At 38.4% G+C, this 20,881-nt stretch overlaps 1 protein-coding gene across 1 annotated transcript in view; it reads right to left on the bottom strand.

The window, feature by feature from the left end:
* The window catches only part of LOC128648997 (saxiphilin), a 248,969-nt gene that overhangs the window by 128,094 nt on the left and 99,994 nt on the right, over positions 1–20,881 (bottom strand). Inside the window, exons 11-13 of the mRNA XM_053702006.1 lie at positions 17,812–17,902; positions 17,649–17,708; positions 17,375–17,557 (exon numbers count right to left, since the gene is read on the bottom strand). Of these exons, the coding sequence (XP_053557981.1) occupies positions 17,375–17,557; positions 17,649–17,708; positions 17,812–17,902 (334 nt within the window). The remainder of the gene's footprint in view (positions 1–17,374; positions 17,558–17,648; positions 17,709–17,811; positions 17,903–20,881) is intronic.

Genomic DNA, 20,881 nt, shown 5'->3' on the forward strand with positions numbered 1-20,881 from the left:
AGAGATTCTCAAATTTTGCATTGCTATTTAGTGTACAACTTTAATCTGTACTTGTACTTTGAATAAGGAGTAATGTCAGCTTTGTTTGTATTTATTTTGCATTGTCATTGCAGTGTTGTTTGTTCACCATGAATCTCAATAAAAGATTATTAAATAATAAAAAAAAAAAAAAAAAAAAAATAATAATAAAAATAAAAAGCCTAACACCTGCGAACGCGTAAAAAAAAAAAAGCTCTGTAACGCAGCCCCATTGATGTCTATGGGGAAAGAAAAAGTTACGTTTAAACCTAACACCCTAACATAAAAATCACGTCTAAACACCCCTAATCTGCTGCCCCTAACATCGCTGCCACCTACATTACAGTTATTAACCCCTATTCTGCCGCCCCAAACATCGCCGCCACCTACATTACAGTTATTAATCCCAAATCTTCTGCCCCTAACATCGCCTCCACCTAAATACACTTATTAACCCTTAATCTGCCATCCCCAATGTCGCCGCCACTATACTAAAGTTATTAACCCCTAAACCTCTGGCATCCCACGTCACTAACACTAAATAAATATATTAACCTCTAAACCTAACCCTAACGTAACCCTAACCCTAAGTTTAACCCTAACTTAAATATAATTAAAATAAATCTAAATTAAACTTACAATTATTACCTAAATAATTCCTATTTAAAACTAAATACTTACCTGTAAAAAAAACTAAGATAGATACAAAATAAATAATAGTTACATTATAGCTATCTTAGGTTTTATTTTTATTTCACAGGTAAGTTTGTATTTATTTTAACTAGGTAGACTAGTTAGTAAATAGTTATTAACTATTTACTAACTACCTAGCTAAAATAAATACAAAGTTACCTGTAAAATAAAACCTAACCTGCCTTACAATAAAACCTAACATTACAATCAAATAAAATAAATTAAATTAATAAAATACAATTATCTAAATTACAAAAAAATAAACACTAAATTACTCAAAATAAAAAAAGAAATGATCAAAAATAAAAACAAATTACTCCTAATCTAACAGCCCTATCAAAATAAAAAAGCCCCCCCCCAAAAAAAAAACACCTAGCCTACACTAAACTACCAATTGCCCTTAAAAGGGCCTTTTGCGGGGCATTGCCCCAAAGAAATCAGCTCTTTTACCTGTAAAAAAAATACAAACAACCCCCCAACAGTAAAACCCACCACCGACACAACCAAACCCTCCAAATAAAATTCTATCTAAATAAACCTAAGCTAACCATTGCCCTGAAAATGGCATTTGAATGGGCATTGCCCTTAAAAGGGCATTTAGCTCTTTTACATTGCTCAAAACCTAAGCTAAAAATAAAACCCACCCAATAAACCCTTAAAAGAACCTAACACTAACCCCCGATGATCCACTTACAGTTTTCAAAGACCGGACATCCATTCTCATCCAGGCAGCAGAAGTCTTCATCCAAGCGGGCAGAAGTCCTCATCGAAGCCGGCAGAAGTCTTCATCCAAGCGGGCAGAAGTCTTCATCCAAGCTGGCAGAAGTCTTCATCCAGACGGCATCTTCTATCTTCATCCATCCGGCGCGGAACAGGTCCATCTTCAAGACATCCAGTGCGGAGCATCCTCTTCTTCCGGTGGTCGCTGAAGAATGAAGTTTCCCTTTAAGTAACGTCATCCAAAATGGCGTCCCTTACATTCCGATTGGCTGATAGAATTCTATCAGCCAACAGGAATTAAAGGGGTAAAAATCCTATTGGCTGTTGCAATCAGCCAATAGGATTGAGCTTTCTTCCTATTGGCTGATCCAATCAGCCAATAGGATTGAGCTTGCATTCTATTGGCTATTCCAATCAGCCAATAGAATGCGAGCTCAATCTTATCCTCAGCTTAGTGCCCCATAGGCTTAGCACTCGAGCAATATCCAACATGAATTTTACTGCACATTCCCATAGAAGCCTTTTATGTGCAGGATAAGCACAACCGCACTATCCAACATGTAGATGTTAGTGAGCCCTAGACTATTACTAAAGCGATAAAAAAATATCTTTGGACTTGTAATAAGAGGGCAGAAATGGAAGCGATATTGCTTGCATTCAAGTGATGTTAATGCACAATAGCGCTAATATTTTTGCTTTCCATTTGTAATCTATGTCTAAAGCTTTACCAAAGTTACACTAAAGACTGAGATGTAAATGGGAATTTGTAACCTCCCATAAAAAGAACGTAATGAAAATATAGGAAGCGCCTTAGAACTGCTGAATTTTTTCATGTATATCAAGTAGCACAAAACAAGTGTAAACTAAATGGTTTTAATACAAGAACTGGAGACTCATATTTTGCTTAACTTTCTTTACTGCTCATTAGTACAGCCTTTAAAAGCATAAAACAAACCTTATTACTATGACCTCTAGATGACCTCTCCAGAGCCGCAGTCAGTCTCTCTATACTCAAACTGCTTTTTTTCACCAATAGTCTTTTCATAACTGCCCCAGTGTCACCGCCTTTGGGGAGCTACCGGAGTACTATACTGCGACTCATGCTCTTTAACTTAGTTTCTGACTTCACAGTTTCTCTCGGAATTGTAGGAATCTCTGGATACTCACTTTTTCTATTCTAAACAAATTACAAAGAAATCGAAAGAATAATTTTCATGGTTGTTAACACATATAGATGCCTGGAATAGGAAGGCTGTTTTGGAAAGTCTCCTGATTTGGTTATTCAGGCCCATTTATCAAGCTCCATACGGAGCTTGAAGGGCCGTGTTTCTGGTGAGTCTTCAGACTCGCCAGAAACACAACTTATGAAGCAGCAGTCTAAAGACCGCTGCTCCATAACCCTGTCCACCTGCTTTGAGCAGGCGGACAGGAATCGCCGGAAATCAACCCAATCGAATACGATCGGGTTGATTGACACCTCCCTGCTGGTGGCCGATTGGCCGCAAGTCAGCAGGGGGCGGCGTTGCACCAGCAGCTCTTGTGAGCTGCTGGTGCAATGTTAAATGCGGAGAGCGTATTGCTCTCCGCATTTAGCGAGGTCTTGCGGACCTGATCAGCAGTGTCGGATCAGGTCCGCAAGACCTTTGATAAATTGGGGCCATAGAATCAGATGCCATTTGTTCTAGTTGGGGAGTGAGATGTGGACTCTCTTTCTCCAGAGTCAAATGTTCACAGTAGGAGAAGACATATCGTCTCAATTGCTTGGAAATTGTGGTAAAGAGTTTTGTAAATTCCAGTCCTGTTTCTTATCTCCTGTATCTCAGTTGTCCAATATACCAATTTGTTGAGAGGAACACATCAAAAAATATTTCCACCAGTATAAAATAATTCATCCATTAATGTCTGGACAGAAATATATCCAAAAACTCAATCAATGCTGAATATTTTTCTGGTCTAGTTAGTTCTTAAAAGGACACTGTCTAGTACCAATTTAAGGGATCCCTATTTTCTTAAAGGCATATGAAAAGGATCTAATATCTTCATGCAAGATGTTTGAGCTCCAGGAACCCATAAATCATGTTTCTGCTTGACTCAAATAACAGGTGCTTAGAAAGGGATATAGATTTGTTCCCCTCTCTTATCAGACATCGTCCTAGCAAAAAAACATTTATCACTTAAATAACAGCCCTGTTAGCCACGCCTTTGTGTCTTCTGTCCTTTCTTTATGTTTTAGCTATTAAGGCTATTGATTTCAATTAAAAATCGGTTTTGTTGTAAGGTGTCCTTTTTCAATTTTCCTTCCAAATCTCCTGGTACTTCAACCCCTATTATTAGGCAGGTTATATGGAACATGAATAAAGCTGAATTGGACCTTAGTTTCCCTGCCAATTCAGTTAAGCTCTTCTGCTTGTAAAGCCTTTTTAAAATCTGATTCTTATAAGATATTCTAAAGGCTATGGGTTGTGAGTAGATTCCATCTTTAGATCATTTTATTTTACCCCACCCCTATTGCTCATTCTTTATCATATTTTATTTATACATTTTGCTTTAAACTTGTAAAATATAAGTTTTATGTGTAACATTCTGATTATCCTAACTTTGTAAAGGTATCATCTAAAACTCCTCCTGGTTTCTAACTGACACTCTTCCACCCATGTTGTTTCCACATTCATCAATAACATCTCTTTTATCTTTGTTCCAATAATTCATCAAGCTTCTAATCACTACTGAATTCTAATCCTCCATTCTTCTCAGATGTCACCTGGGTGTCTAAGTTTTTCCAGGTCGAATTGGAGATCACTGGATTCAATACAAGTACTATGACAGATTTGATTGATCCCTGAATTCTCAGTCTCCGCATACATTTTCATTGGCCACATTAGTATGATCTCAGTTAGACTAGTTATTTTGCAACTGTTCTTTTTGTCAAAAAATAAAAAACCTTTTCCATGTACTTTTATTAATTATTTTATTGTGGTTCTTTCACTGTCCCTGAGTGCATTCTGCTGAATGCATAAATCAAACCCTGCAACATGCTACACGGTGATTCTTTGATCAGTGTATATCTGTCACTAACTTCCCACAGCAAATAAGATAATATAAACATTCTCTACTGGCTTTTAAAAGTGTATGTCTTAGGAATACAAAACAATACAGTTTTAAAGACTTTTAACATGTTATATGCAGATATTTTGCAATGCTGTGCTTAAATATTGATATACAATATGGTTACATAAAACCTCTTAAAATGGGAGATCTGAACAAATGATCATAAGCAGAAATGAGAAATCAAATATAAAATTTATAAAAAAAAACTAGGTATGTGCAAATGTGCAAACAAATGGCGAATATAGGCGCAGTACCGGTTTTATTTGTATAACAGTGCAACAGACAAAGGTCTGTGCAAATCTGGATCTTTGTTTGTTTCATGCAAAACTAAACCTGGGGACGAAAATAACCGAATGCCGTTGCTTGTGGTCATATTTGGCATTAGTTTAGAAAATGAATGCTGAATACAAAAACTTTCACATGCTAAAAAAACAAAAGTGTATATATAATTAGTGATTGTTTAGGAAATGACTTTGTCTACATAAAAGGAAGGATCTGTGCTGGTTAAGAGAGAAATAAAGTTCAGTTATTTATTTCCATTCATGATTCTTTGCCTATTTTATCCACTTTCATGATACACTAGATTTGTAGTATCTCAAGTTAAATTGAGGTGGGTGACCTTTTTGAGAAGCTTTGCACAGTAACTCAATTCTTACGGCTAGATTTAGAGTTGGGCGGTAGCCGTCAAAACCAGCGTTAGAGGGTCCTAACGCTGGTTTTTACCGCCCTCTGGTATTTGGAGTCAGTCAGGAAAGGGTCTAACGCTCACTTTACAGCCGCAACTTTTCCATACCGCAGATCCCCCTACGCCATTTGCGTATCCTATCTTTTCAATGGGATCTTTCTAACGCCGGTATTTAGAGTCGTGGCTGAAGTGAGCGTTAGAAATCTAACGACAAAACTCCAGCCGCAGAAAAAAGTCAGTAGTTAAGAGCTTTCTGGGCTAACGCCGGTTTATAAAGCTCTTAACTACTGTGCTCTAAAGTACACTAACACCCATAAACTACCTATGTACCCCTAAACCGAGGTCCCCCCACAACCCCTAATCTGCCGCTCCGTACACCGCCCCCAGCTAAATTATCCCTATGTACCCCTAATCTGCTGCCCCTAATACCGCCAACACCTATATTATATTTATTAACCCCTAATCTGCCCCCCCCCCAACGTCGCTGCCACCTACCTACACTTATTAACCCCTAATCTGCCGAGCGGACCGCACCGCTACTATAATAAAGTTATTAACCCCTAATCCGCCTCACTCCCGCCTCAATAACCCTATAATAAATAGTATTAACCCCTAATCTGCCCTCCCTAACATCGCCAACACCTAACTTCAAGTATTAACCCCTAATCTGCTGAACAGAGCTCACCGCTACTATAATACATTTATTAACCCCTAAAGCTAAGTCTAACCTTAACCCTAACACCCCCCTAAGTTAAATATAATTTAAATCTAACGAAATAAATTAACTCTTATTAAATAAATTATTCCTATTTAAAGCTAAATACTTACCTGTAAAATAAACCCTAATATAGCTACAATATAAATTATAATTATATTGTAGCTATATTAGGATTAATATTTATTTTACAGGCAACTTTGTATTTATTTTAACCAGGTACAATAGCTATTAAATAGTTAATAACTATTTAATAGTTACCTAGTTAAAATAATTACAAATTACCTGTAAAATAAATCCTAACCTAAGTTACAATTAAACCTAACACTACACTATCAATAAATAAATTAAATAAACTACCTACAATTATCTACAATTAAACCTAACACTACACTATCAATAAATTAATTAAATACAATACCTATAATTAAATACAATTAAATAAACTAACTAAAGTACAAAAAATAAAAAAGAACTAAGTTACAAAAACTAAAAAAATATTTACAAACATTAGAAAAATATTACAACAATTTTAAACTAATTACACCTACTCTAAGTCCCCTAATAAAATAACAAAGCCCCCCAAAATAAAAAAATGCCCTACCCTATTCTAAATTAAAAAAAGTTCAAAGCTCTTTTACCTTACCAGCCCTGAAAAGGGCCCTTTGCGGGGCACGCCCCAAAGAATTCAGCTCTTTTGCCTGTAAAAAAAAAATACAATACCCCCCCAACATTACAACCCACCACCCACATACCCCTAATCTAACCCAAACCCCCCTTAAATAAACCTAACACTAAGCCTCTGAAGATCTCCCTACCTTGTCTTCACCACACCGGGTCCCGATCTGTCCAGAAGAGCCTCCGAAATCTTCATCCAAGCCCAAGCAGTGGCTGAAGAGTGACGTCCATCCTCCGGCTGAAGTCTGGATCCAAGCAGCAAATGAAGAAGTCCATCTTCGGGAAGAAATCTTCATCTTATCCGGGCAGAAGAGGACATCCGGACCGGCAAACATCTTCATCCAAGGAGCATCTTCTATGTTGTTCCATCGGATGACGAGCGGCTGATCTTGAAGACCTCCGGTGCGGATCCATCCTCTTCGTTCAACGTCCAACTGAAGAATGACGGTTCCTTTAAGGGACGTCATCCAAGATGGCGTCCCTCGAATTCCGATTGGCTGATAGGATTCTATCAGCCAATCGGAATTAAGGTATGAAAATTCTGATTGGCTGATGGAATCAGCCAATCAGATTCAAGTTCAATCCGATTGGCTGATCCAATCAGCCATTCAGATTGAGCTCGCATTCTATTGGCTGTTCCGATCAGCCAATAGAATGCGAGCTCAAACTGATTGGCTGATCCAATCAGCCAATCGGATTGAACTTGAATCTGATTGGCTGATTCCATCAGCCAATCAGAATTTTCATACCTTAATTCCGATTGGCTGATAGAATCCTATCAGCCAATCGGAATTCGAGGGACGCCATCTTGGATGACGTCCCTTAAAGGAACCTTCATTCTTCAGTTGGACGTTGGAAGAAGAAGATGAAGAAGGTCTTCAAGATGGAGCCGTTCGTCATCGGAATGAAGATAGAAGATGCCGCTTGGATCAAGATGGTTGCCGGTCCGGATCTCCTCTTCTTCCCGTATAGGATGAAGACTTTGGAGCCTCTTCTGGACCTCTTCAGCCGCGGCTTGATAGAAGACTTCAGCCGGATTATGGATCGCCAGCCCCCGCTTGGGCTTGGATCAACACTTCGGAGGACGGATCGGTGAACCTGGCATGGTGAAGATAAGGTAGGAAGATCTTCAGGGGCTTAGTGTTAGGTTTATTTAAGGGGGGTTAGGGTTAGATTAGGGGTATGTGGGTGGTGGGTTGTAATGTTGGGGGGGTTATTGTATGTTTCTTTTTTACAGGCAAAAGAGCTGAATTATTTGGGGCATGCCCCGCAAATGGCCCTTTTCAGGGCTGGTAAGGTAAAAGAGCTTTGAACTTTTAATTTTAGAATAGGGTAGGGCATTTTTTTTATTTTGGGGGTCTTTGTTATTTTATTAGGGGGCTTAGAGTAGGTGTAATTAGTTTAAAATTATTGTAATTTTTTTTAATGTTTGTAAATATTTTTTTATATTTTGTAACTTAGTTCTTTTTTATTTTTTGTACTTTAGTTAGTTTATTTAATTGTAGTTATTTGTAGGTATTGTATTTAATTAATTTATTGATAGTGTAGTGTTAGGTTTAATTGTAGGTAATTGTAGGTATTTAATTTAATTTATTTATTGATAGTGTAGTGTTAGGCTTAATTGTAACTTAGGTTAGGATTTATTTTACAGGTAATTTTGTAATTGTTTTAACTAGGTAGCTATTAAATAGTTATTAACTATTTAATAGCTATTGTACCTGTTTAAAATAATTACAAAGTTGCCTGTAAAATAAATATTAATCCTAAAATAGCTACAATATAATTATAATTTATATTTATTAGGGTTTATTTTACAGGTAAGTATTTAGCTTTAAATAGGAATAATTTATATAATAAGAGTTAATTTATTTCGTTAGATTTAAATTATATTTAACTTAGGGGGGTGTTAGTGTTAGGGTTAGATTTAGCTTTAGGGGTTAATCCATTTATTAGACTAGCGGTGAGATCCGATCGGCAGATTAGGGGTTAATTATTGTAGGTAGCTGGCGGCGACGTTGTGGGGGCCAGATTAGGGGTTAATACATATAATATAGGGGTCGGCGGTGTTAGGGGCAGCAGATTAGGGGTACATAGGTATAATGTAGGTTGCGGCGGTATACGGAGCGGCAGATTAGGGGTTAAAAAAATATGCAGGTGTCAGCGATAGCGGGGGCGGCAGATTAGGGGTTAATAAGTGTAAGGTTAGGGGTGTTTAGACTCGGGGTACATGTTAGGGTGTTAGGTGCAGACATAGGAAGTGTTTCCCCATAGTAAACAATGGGGCTGCGTTAGGAGCTGAACGTTGCTTTTATGCAGGTGTTAGGTTTTTTTTCAGCTCAAACTGCCCCATTGTTTTCTATGGGGGAATCGTGCATGAGCACGTTTTTTAAGCTGGCCGCGTCCGTAAGCAACGCTGGTATTTAGAGTTGCAGTGGCAGTAAATATGCTCTACGCTCCTTTTTTGGAGCCTAACGCAGCCATTCTGTGAACTCTAAATACCAGCGGTATTTAAAAGGTGCGGGGGGAAAAAAGCATGCGTAGCTAACGCACCCCTTTGGCCGCAGAACTCTAAATCTAGCCGATAGAAAGCACATTCACATATCCAGACAGGCCTTGGAACCTGCATTCCCACATACATCCTAAAACTATGGTGTGTCCACAACGGCAAATTATATTCTCATTTTAGCACATTAATCCACTGTATAAATGAATTCTCCAATGGTTCAAAGGCAGTAAAATTATATATGATCTTATGGGATAAAAAAAGTATAAGCGGGCTGCTCTGTTATAGCTATAAGTATTATCTTGTTAATAGTGCTTGATAGAAGTTGCTGTATATTCACAGTGTCTCTTAACTGAGAAAATGGTTCTGTATGATTTTTTTTTTTTAGATCATTAAAAGTTAATTCTGCTTTAGGTTTATGTTCAATGTTTCCAATTTGTAATGTTTCCAAAAAGTTATGTAACCTATGGCGCCTTAGTTTTTCTAAAAAAAAAAAAAGAATTTGATGACTTCCAGCGGCTGGTCCACTGTCTACACAGAAAGGTTCTCAAACAGAACTTCAACATAACATTTGAGTTTATTGAATTTACACCATTATGATGCTGTATTTATGTTAAAAGAAAGGACATACAAGTCTAAATTAAACTTTCATGGTTGAAATAGAGCATGCCATTTTAAGACTTTTGTTGAACAGCATACCTAGGTAGGCTTAGTAGCCGCAATGTGCAATGGGAAGCTAACTGGTGATTGGTGTTTATACACATATGCCTCTTGTCATTGGCTCATCAGGTGCATTTATCTAGGTTCCAGTAGTGCATTGCTGCTCTGGATTTGACTTTAACAATGCATTTTGCCCCACTGCAGAGGCTAAACATGACTATGAGGCCTACTTATCAAGCCGTCAACTGTGCTGCATTCGACGGCACCAATACGCTCGCCTAACATCGCTGCCGCGGACCTGAATACGCTCTCAATATTTAACAAAAAAGCTGTCAAAAAGCTGCGCACCAAGTACGGGGCGATGAGCAGCGGACTGTTGTTAACTAACAGTCATTGATCTCGCTGCTATTCGGCTTTTTCACAGCTTTATTTGTATACTGTCACTAAACACCGCCATTATACTAAAATGTTTAACCCCTATCCCGCCGCTCCCCGACCCCGCCGCAACTAAAGTTATTAACCCCTATCCCGCTGCTCCCGGAGCCCACCGCCACTCTAATAAAGTTATTGACCCCTATCCCGGAGCCTGCCGCCACCTACATTATGTTCTTAACCCTTAATCTGCCGCCTCCTACACCGCCGCCCCCTACATTATGTTCTTAACCCCTAATCTGCCGCCCCCTACACCGCCGCCACCTTTATTATGTTATTAACCCCTATCCCTTCAATAAACAGTATGGGAGACAGCACCTGTATGTAGTTGTCCTGTGGCAAGGAGCAGGACCAGCCAAGTCCCAATACAATGTTGCAATGAATGGATTTCCAGCCTCCACTAAGAACCAGTGTGTGGTTTGAAACGTTGTTGTTTGTTTTATGGACCCTGTGATAAAGAAATAAAGGTCTTTTAAAAATTTAACCTGGAGGCTGGAAATCCATTCAAATTAACCCCTATCCCGCCGCTCACGGAGCCCACCGCAACAAAATAAAGTTATTAACCCCTAGATTAGGGGTATGTGGGTTGTAATGTTGGGGGGTGGTATTGTGGTTTTTTTTCAGGCAAAAGAGCAGTTTTCTTTGGGGCATGCCCCGCTAATGGCCCTTTTAAGGGCTGGTAAGGTAAAAGAGCTTTGAACTTTTTTTAATTTAGAATAGGGTAGGGAATTTTTATTATTTTGGGGGGCTTTATTATTTTATTAGGGGGCTTAGAATAGGTGTAATTAGCTTAAAAATCTTGTAATCTTTTTTTTATTTTTTGTAGTGTTTGTTTGTTTTTGTAATTTAGTTTAGTTTATTTAATTGTATTTTTAGATAGATATTTGTAGTTTATTTAATAGTGTAGGTGTATTTGTAATTTAGGTTAGGATTTATTTTACAGGTAATTGGGTAATTATTTTAACTAGGTAGCTATTAAATAGTTAATAACTATTTAATAGCTATTATACCTAGTTAAAATAATTAACAATTTACCTGTAAAATAAATATAAACCCTAACATAGCTACAATGTAATTATTAATTACATTGTAGCTATCTTAGGCCTAGATTTGGAGTTTTGTCGGTAACGACCCGAAAAACTAACGCCGATCAGCCAATCAGATTGAGCTCGCATTCTATTGGCTGTTCCGATCAGCCAATAGAATGCAAGCTCAATCTGATTGGCTGATTGGATCAGCCAATCGGATTGAACTTGATTCTGATTGGCTGATTCCATCAGCCAATCAGAATATTCCTACCTTAATTCCGATTGGCTGATAGAATCCTATCAGCCAATCGGAATTCGAGGGACGCCATCTTGGATGACGTCATTTAAAGGAACCGTCATTCGTCGTTCAGTCGTAGGCCAGAATGGATGTTCCGCGGTGGAGGTCTTCAGGATGCTGCCGCTTCGCTCCGGATGGATGCCGCTTGGATGAAGACTTCAATCGGATGGAAGACCTCTTCTGGCCCGCTTGGATGAAGACTTCAGCCGGATCATGGACCTCTTCAGCCCCCCGCTTGGGCTTGGATCAGGACATCGGAGGAGCTCTTCTGGACCGATCGGTGAACCTGGTATGGTGAAGACAAGGTAGGATGATCTTCAGGGGCTTAGTGTTAGGTTTATTTAAGGGGGGTTTGGGTTAGATTAGGGGTATGTGGGTGGTGGGTTGTAATGTTGGGGGGGGGGGGGTATTGTATGTTTTTTTTTACAGGCAAAAGAGCTGAATTTCTTGGGGCATGCCAGTTCAGGGCTGGTAAGGTAAAAGAGCTTTGAACTTTAGTAATTTAGAATAGGGTAGGGCATTTTTTTATTTTGGGGGGCTTTGTTATTTTATTAGGGGGCTTAGAGTAGGTGTAATTAGTTTAAAATTGTTGTAATATTTTTCTTATGTTTGTAAATATTTTTTTATTTTTTGTAACTTAGTTCTTTTTTTATTTTTTTGTACTTTAGCTAGTTTATTTAATTGTATTTATTTGTAGCAATTGTATTTAATTAATTTATTGATAGTGTAGTGTTAGGTTAATTGTAGGTAATTGTAGGTAGTTTATTTAATTAATTTATTGATAGTCTAGTGTTAGGTTTATTTGTAACTTAGGTTAGGATTTCTTTTACAGGTAAATTTGTAATTATTTTAACTATTTTAGCTATTAAATAGTTCTTAACTATTTAATAGCTATTGTACCTGGTTAAAATAAATACAAAGTTACCTGTAAAATAAATATTAATCCTAAAATAGCTATAATATAATTATAATTTATATTGTAGCTATATTAGGATTTATTTTACAGGTAAGTATTTAGCTTTAAATAGGAATAATTTATATAATAAGAGTTAATTAATTTCGTTAGATTTAAATTATATTTAACTTAGGGGGGTGTTAGTGTTAGGGTTAGACTTAGCTTTAGGGGTTAATACATTTATTAGAATAGCGGCGAGATTCGGTCGGCAGATTAGGGGTTAATAATTGAAGTTAGGTGTCGGCGATGTTAGGGAGGGCAGATTAGGGGTTAATACTATTTATGATAGGGTTAGTGAGGCGGATTAGGGGTTAATAACTTTATTATAGTAGCGCTCAGGTCCGGTCGGCAGATTAGGGGTTAATAAGTGTAGGCAGGTGGAGGCGACGTTGTGGGGGGCAGATTAGGGGTTAATAAATATAATATAGGGGTCGGCGGTGTTAGGGGCAGCAGATTAGGGGTACATAAGGATAACGTAGGTGGCGGCGCTTTGCGGTCGGCAGATTAGGGGTTAATAAGTGTAGGCAGGTGGAGGCGACGTTGAGGGGGGCAGATTAGGGGTTAATAAATATAATACAGGGGTCGGCGGTGTTAGGGGCAGCAGATTAGGGGTACATAAGGATAACGTAGGTGGCGGTCGGCAGATTAGGGGTTAAAAAATTTTTTTCGAGTGTCGGCGATGTGGGGGGACCTCGGTTTAGGGGTACATAGGTAGTTTATGGGTGTTAGTGTACTTTAGAGCACAGTAGTTAAGAGCTTTATAAACCGGCGTTAGCCCAGAAAGCTCTTAACTACTGACTTTTTTCCTGCGGCTGGAGTTTTGTCGTTAGATGTCTAACGCTCACTTCAGAAACGACTCTAAATACCGGAGTTAGAGAAATCCCATTGAAAAGATAGGATACGCAATTGACGTAAGGGGATCTGCGGTATGGAAAAGTCGCGGCTGAAAAGTGAGCGTTAGACCCTATTTTGAGTGACTCCAAATACCGGCGGTAGCCTAAAACCAGCGTTAGGAGCCTCTAACGCTGGTTTTCACGGCTAACGCCAAACTCCAAATCTAGGCCTAAGAGTTTATTTTATAGGTAAGTATTTAGATTTAAATAGGAATATTTTAGTTTATAATATGAATTAGATTTATTTAATAAGAATTTAGTTAGGGGTGTTAGGGTTAGATAGAGTTAATATAGTTTATATAAATACTATAGTAACTATATTAACTATATTAACCCTAATATAATTAGGGTTAATATAGTTAATATATATAATGTAATAACTATATTAACTATAATATACTTAGGGTTAATATAGATAATATAGCTGGTGGCGGGGTAGGTAGATTAAATTAGGGGTTAATAATTTTAATATAGATGGCGGCAGTGTAAGGGGCTTACATTAGGGGTTAATACTATTAATATAGGGCAAAAGAGCTGTTTACTTTGGGGCAAAGCCCTGCAAAAGGCCCTTTTAAGGGCTGGTAATAGAGATAATTATTTTAGGGGGATTAGATTAGGGGTTAATAATATTAATATAGCTGGCGGCGGTATAGGGGGATTAGATTAGGGGTTAATATTTTTTATATAGGTGGCGGCGGTGTAAGGGGTCAGATTAGGGGATAGATAAGGTAGATGGCGGCGGTGTAAGGGGTTCACATTAGGGGATAGATCAGTTAGATGGTGGCGGTTTTAGGGGCTCACAGTAGGGGGTTAGTTTATGTAGATGGCGGTGGGGTCCGTGAGCGGCGGTTTAGGGGTTAAATACTTTATTAGGGATTGTGGCGGGGGATCACGGTTGACAGGGAGATAGACATTGCGCATGCGTTAGGTGTTAGGTTTATTTAGCAGCTAGTTACGGGGCTCCAATACTCAGCGTAAGGCTTCTTACGGCTGCTTTTTGTGGCGAGGTGAAAATGGAGTAAGATTTCTCCATTTTCGCCACGTAAGTCCTTACGCTGTATATTGGATACCAAACTGCGCTGGTTTGGTATACCTGCCTATGGCCCAAAAAACTACGGGCGACGGCAGAAATATACGCGCGTAACTTCTAGGTTACGCCGTATATGTGATACCAAACCCGCGCAAATATTGGCGTCGCCAACTTTTGCGGGCGACGATTTTTATCGGATCAACCCCTAAGTTGCAAAAAATAAAAAAGAAATTATCAAAGATTTAAACTAATTACACCTAATCTAAGGGCCCTATGAAAATAAAAAAGCCCCCCAAAATAAAAAAAAAACCTAACCTACAATAAACTACTAATAGCCCTTAAAAGGGCCTTTTTCGGGCATTACCCCAAAGAAATCAGCTCTTTTACCTGTAAATAAAAAATACAAACACCCCCCCAACAGTAAAACCCACCACCCACACAACCAAGCCACCAAATAAAAACCTAATCTAAAAAATACTAAGCTCCCCATTTCCCTGAAAAGGGCATTTGGATGGACATTGCCCTTAAAAGGGCATTTAGCTCTATTGCAGCCCAAAACCTAATCTAAAACTAAAACCCACCAAATAAACCTTTAAAAAATCCTAACACTAACCCCAGAAGATTCACTTAAAGTTTTGAAGATCCGACATCCATCCTCCAAGAAGCCGGGAGAAGTCTTCATCCAAGCGGCCAAAGTCTTCTTCCAAGCCCGCAGAAGTCTTCATCCAGACGGCATCTTCTATCTTTATCCATCCGGCTCGGAGTGGCTCCATCTTCAAGACATCCGACACGGAGCATCCTCTTCGTTCGACGTCTTCTTCCCGAATGAAGGTTCCTTTAAATGACGTCATCCAAGATGGCGTCCCTTAGATTCCGATTGGCTGATAGAATTCTATCAGCCAATCGGAATTAAGGTTGAAAAAATCCTATTGGTTGTTGAAATCAGCCAACAGGATTGAGCTTTCATCCTATTGGCTAATGCAATCAGCCAATAGGATTGAGCTCTCATTCTATTGGCTGATTGGATCAGCCAATAGGATGAAAGCTCAATCCTATTGGCTGATTGCAACAGCCAATAGGATTTTTTCAACCTTAATTCCGATTGGCTGATAGAATTCTATCAGCCAATCGGAATCTAAGGGACGCCATCTTGGATGACGTCATTTAAAGGAACCTTCATTCGGGAAGAAGACGTCGAACTAAGAGGATGCTCCGCATCGGATGTCTTGAAGATGGAGCCGCTCCGCGCTGGATGGATGAAGATAGAAGATGCTGTCTGGATGAAGACTTCTGCGGGCTTGGAGGAAGACTTCTGCCGGCTTCTTGGAGGATGGATGTCGGATCTTCAAAACTGTAAGTGAATCTTCTGGGGTTAGTGTTAGGATTTTTTAAGGGTTTATTGGGTGGCTTTTAGTTTTAGATTAGGTTTTGGGCTGCATTAGAGCTAAATGCTATTTTAAGGGCAATGCCCATCCAAATGCCCTTTTCAGGGCAATGGGGAGCTTAGGTTTCTTAGATTAGGTTTTTATTTGGGGGGTTGGTTGTGTGGGTGGTGGGTTTTACTGTTCGGGAGGTGTTTGTATTTTTTATTTACAAATAAAAGAGCTGATTTCTTTGGGGCAATGCCCTGCAAAAGGCCCTTTTAAGGGCTATTTGTAGTTTATTGCAGGTTAGGGTTTTTTTTTATTTTGGGGGGCTTTTTTATTTTCATAGGGCCCTTAGATTAGGTGTAATTAGTTTAAATCTTTGATAATTTCTTTTTTATTTTTTGTAATTTAGTGTCTATTTTTTGTGTAACTTAGTGTTTGTTATTTTTTGTAACTTAGTTGTTAGTTTTTTGTAACTTAGTAATTTTTTAGTGTAGATTTAAATTATTTGAGTAGGGTTAGGTGTTTAAATATATAATTTAATTTGTAGTTTAATGTAATTTTAGTATAAAAGTTAGGGTAGATTAATTATTAATTTAATATAGTTTAATGTAATTCTAAAGGTAAGTTTAAATTTATTTTAAGATAGGGATGAGTTAATATTTCATATAAAGTTAGCAGGTTGTTAGGTTTAGGGGTTAATAGTTAAATTTAGTTTATGGCGATGTGGGGGGCTGGCGGTTAATACATTTATTTAGTTGCAGTGGGGTGCGGGAGTGGCGGGATATGGGTTAATAACTTTTATTTAAGTGGAGGTGTCGGGACGGCAGAATAGGTGTTAATATGTATAATGTAGGTGGCGGCGGTGTCGGGACGGCAGAATAGGTGTTAATAAGTATAATGTAGGTGTCGGCGGTGTCGGGCGGCAGATTAGGGGTTAATAAGTATAATGTAGGTGTCGGCAGTGTCGGCGGCAGATTAGGGGTTAATAAGTATAATGTAGGTGGTGGTGTCGCGGCGGCAGATTAGGGGTGTTTAGACTCGGGGTATATGTTAGGGTGTTAGGTGTAAACTTAACTTTTATTCTTCCATAGAAATTAATGGGATATCGGACAGCAGCGAACATGAGCTTTCGCTGCTTTCAGACTCCCATTGATTCCTATGGCATCCGCCGCCTCCAGGGCGGAGGATTGAAAACCAGGTATGCTAGGCCGGAATAGTAGCGAGCGTACCTGTTAGCAGTTTGATAACTAGCAAAAGTAGTCAGATAGTGCCGAATTTGCATTCGGAACATCTGTAGTGACTTAAGCATCGATCTGTGTCGGACTGAGACCGGCAGATCGTATGTAACGTCACAAATTTCTACTTTTGCCGGTCTGTAGGTTTTGATAACTAAGGCGAATCAAGCTCTCCACAATTACGCTGCGGAATTCCAGCGTATTTGCGGTTGACGGCTTGATAAATAGGCCTCTATATGTAAGCAACAGGGCAGTAAAAAATTCTAAAACATTGGAACATTTCCTTTTTGTACTTTTACCTCCCTTGTAGTCCCAGTAAGGTCACAATAACTCTGCACATACTGTGGTGCTACCTGAATTGATGTCACAGTCCCACGTTTGGTTGTTTGGTGCCCGGACCGTATATTTGGAGAGCAGCAGCCACCCCGCAGTGCTATATATATTTCCATGACAGGAGCGTCGTCCACGCATGCCAGTGAGGGTCACAGCTCTCATAGTCTTCTTGGCCACAGCAAGAGCATAAAGGAAAGGAAAATCTGCAAAAGTGTAAATGACAAAAGCTTGCAGAGATAAATAGCTGAAGTTTAGCAGGATATGGGAGATGCAGTGCAAACATCAAGATCTTACCTGTGTCTGTGGCACGAGCCTTCTTCTCATGTGGATCTGCAGGGCAGTTAGACATATCACCTGGCAGGACATAGAGGAAAGGAATTCAATCTGATATGTATAGTAGCTCTATACATGCATGTGCATATACAACTGTGTATACAGGGAGTATCAGCTGACTTACCCCAGTACTCCACCGCAGCAGGCTGCAGACCACACTGCCCTGCCATGTATGCGTGAGTGGCATCTAATGACACAGCGTCAGCCTCGTTACGCTTTAACAAAGATACATTTGTAAAAAAATGAGCTACAGAATCTGTATATACAATCCACATATATGCTCCCACCATGAGATCGTGGTATATTTAGTTTTTCATTATATCCCTACTCATGCTATGTTGTTGTAATCTCCCCTTATTGCAAATTGTGCATATTGTGTCAATTAAGATTTTTTAAAAATTCACTCAGTTAGGTAAGTGGCTGACCTCAGTACTTACAATACCTGTCCACACACGTTTTAAAGGTGAGTATATATATATATATATATATATATATATATAAAACTGAAAAAAGAAAAAACAGAGGCGCCGACATGGCCTAGTAATGCAAAGATAAGTGGCTCCAATAAACACAAATCCAGATGTATACTCACAAGAGCAGCACACCCTGTGGTGCTATTTATGCAGGCCGGAGCCTCGCAGTCGTCCAGCTCACTGTGGGATTGAAGTGGATACCCAGAAGATGTCCCTGAGGGGATTGATAGTAGATATCCTATGTGGACACAAAGTATATGCACATAGCCCAGTATTGTTAAGACAGAGAGACAAGTAAGTAAAGGATACACTTACAAGATCCAATGCACCTCCAGGTGCATTAACAGCAGGCTGGGACCTAACAGTCGCCCAGCAGACTGGAAAACTCCCAGCAGGTCCTGGTCTTTCTCAGGTGGCTAATAGCAGCACAGCCCAATTATGTACTCACAAAAAATACACCAAAGGGCAAGCAAGTGTATTATAATGTATAAAACTTTAATAAAAAGCGACGCGTTTCTCAGCTGACAAAGAGCTGTTTCCTCAGGCTAAAAAATATATTTCATAATGAAAATACACTTGCTATTTAACAGGATATGCATAATGAGAACACAATCTGATAGGTGCAACAATTAAGACAATTCATTAGTCACAATTGTGTATAATTAGTTGGTATGGTAACCTTTGTAAACAATCCATTCACTGCAGTCTTCAAAAACATATAAGCAGACAAAAGTTTTCCCATTTAAATGCACATAATTATTCAGAGATGACATAAATAAATAACATTTGGTAGTTGTGCAGAGCCCCACTACCAGTGCTATTCTGAGAGCAAATCAAACAAATTTTTTTTTGTACATGATAAAGGTAAATATATACATAGGAGTGAATATATCAAAATAATTACAAGTATAAATACACATGTTACATCACACTTTGGTCTTGTGTATTTATACTTGTAATTATTTTTATATATTCACTCCTATGTATATATTTACCTTTATCATGTACAAAAATATTTGTTTGATTTACTCTCAGAATAGCACTGGTAGTGGGGCTCTGCACAACTACCAAATGTTATTTATTTATGTCATCTCTGAATATTTATGTGCATTTAAATGGGAAAACTTTTGTCTGCTTATATGTTTTTGAAGACTGCAGTGAATGGATTGTTTACAAAGGTTACCATACCAACTAATTATACACAGTTGTGACTAATGAATTGTCTTAATTGTTGCACCTATCAGATTGTGTTCTCATTATGCATATCCTGTTAAATAGCAAGTGTATTTTCATTATGAAATATATTTTTTAGCCTGAGGAAACAGCTCTTAGTCAGCTGAGAAACGCGTTGCTTTTTATTAAAGTTTTATACATTATAATACACTTGCTTGCCCTTTGGTGTATTATTTGTAATTACATAATTGGGCTGTGCTGCTATTAGCCACCTGAGGAAGACCAGGACCTGCTGGGAGTTTTCCAGTCTGCTGGGCGACTGTTAGGTCCCAGCCTGCTGTTAATGCACCTGGAGGTGCATTGGATCTTGTAAGTTTATCCTTTACTTACTTGTCTCTCTGTCTTAACAATACTGGGCTATGTGCATATACTTTGTGTCCACATAGGATATCTACTATAAATCCCCTCAGGGACATCTTCTGGGTATCCACTTCAATCCCACAGTGAGCTGGACGACTGTGAGGCTCCGGCCTGCATCAATAGCACCACAGGGTGCGCTGCTCTTGTGAGTATACATCTGGATTTGTGTTTATTGGGGCCACTTATCTTTGCATTACTAGGCCATGTCAGCGCCTCTGTTTTTTCTTTTTTCAGTTATCTAACATCATAGGAAGACCATCCTACAACCGAGAGCTGCCACACTTTTTTGGACTATTGTACATTGGAACTTGTTTTCCACATATCTCCTATGGACATTGTTTGGTAGATATTGTGCTTATAGAGTTGTATATCTATTTTCTCTTTTTCCTTTCACACTACTATTTTTTGTCATTTTGTGTTTGGAGGCGCCCCCTAAGGGTGTGGTTTTTGCTGGGTTATACCACACTCTCAACATCAATATATATATATATATATATATATATATATATATATATATATATATGTACACACATATATACATACACACGCATGTACACATATATATATACACACACACACATACATAAATATACACCTTTGAGACCTTCCGAATCCAACACTTTGTCATATGCCATATCCCTGTTAAATACTTTTTAAAATGTTATTTAAATGAAAAACATATTTTTAATAATTAGAAATATGAGTGAAATACTTTATTATATTATACATATGTTATTATATACTTTTATTATTCCTACCAGATCTCTAGTCAAGCTAACTTTTTATAGTGCTGTTATGTGTTGTAATTTGAATGATGTTTATCGTGGCCACGCTATCCAGTGACTACAAAAGGTGTATTCTCTAGTAATTCTTTTTTACCATGGACTTGCAATTTCAGAAGGTGCGCTCCACTTGTTATCTGGGCTTTTATGGGTAATTCAGTTTTGAGTCACTTTTGTCCCTTTAAGCATCAATGAGCAGAGTAATAATAAATATTACTTATCAACTGATAATTATCAGCTAATAGCTCATTTCTGAAGACTATATGCTGAGTGTTTGGGGGGGAAAGGCTGCACAATTATATAAATGATACCAACCAAAGTGGACAGGAAAAATTATACTGTTAAG

The sequence above is a fragment of the Bombina bombina genome, chromosome 2 (assembly GCF_027579735.1).
Source record: "Bombina bombina isolate aBomBom1 chromosome 2, aBomBom1.pri, whole genome shotgun sequence".
Taxonomy (NCBI): domain Eukaryota; kingdom Metazoa; phylum Chordata; class Amphibia; order Anura; family Bombinatoridae; genus Bombina; species Bombina bombina.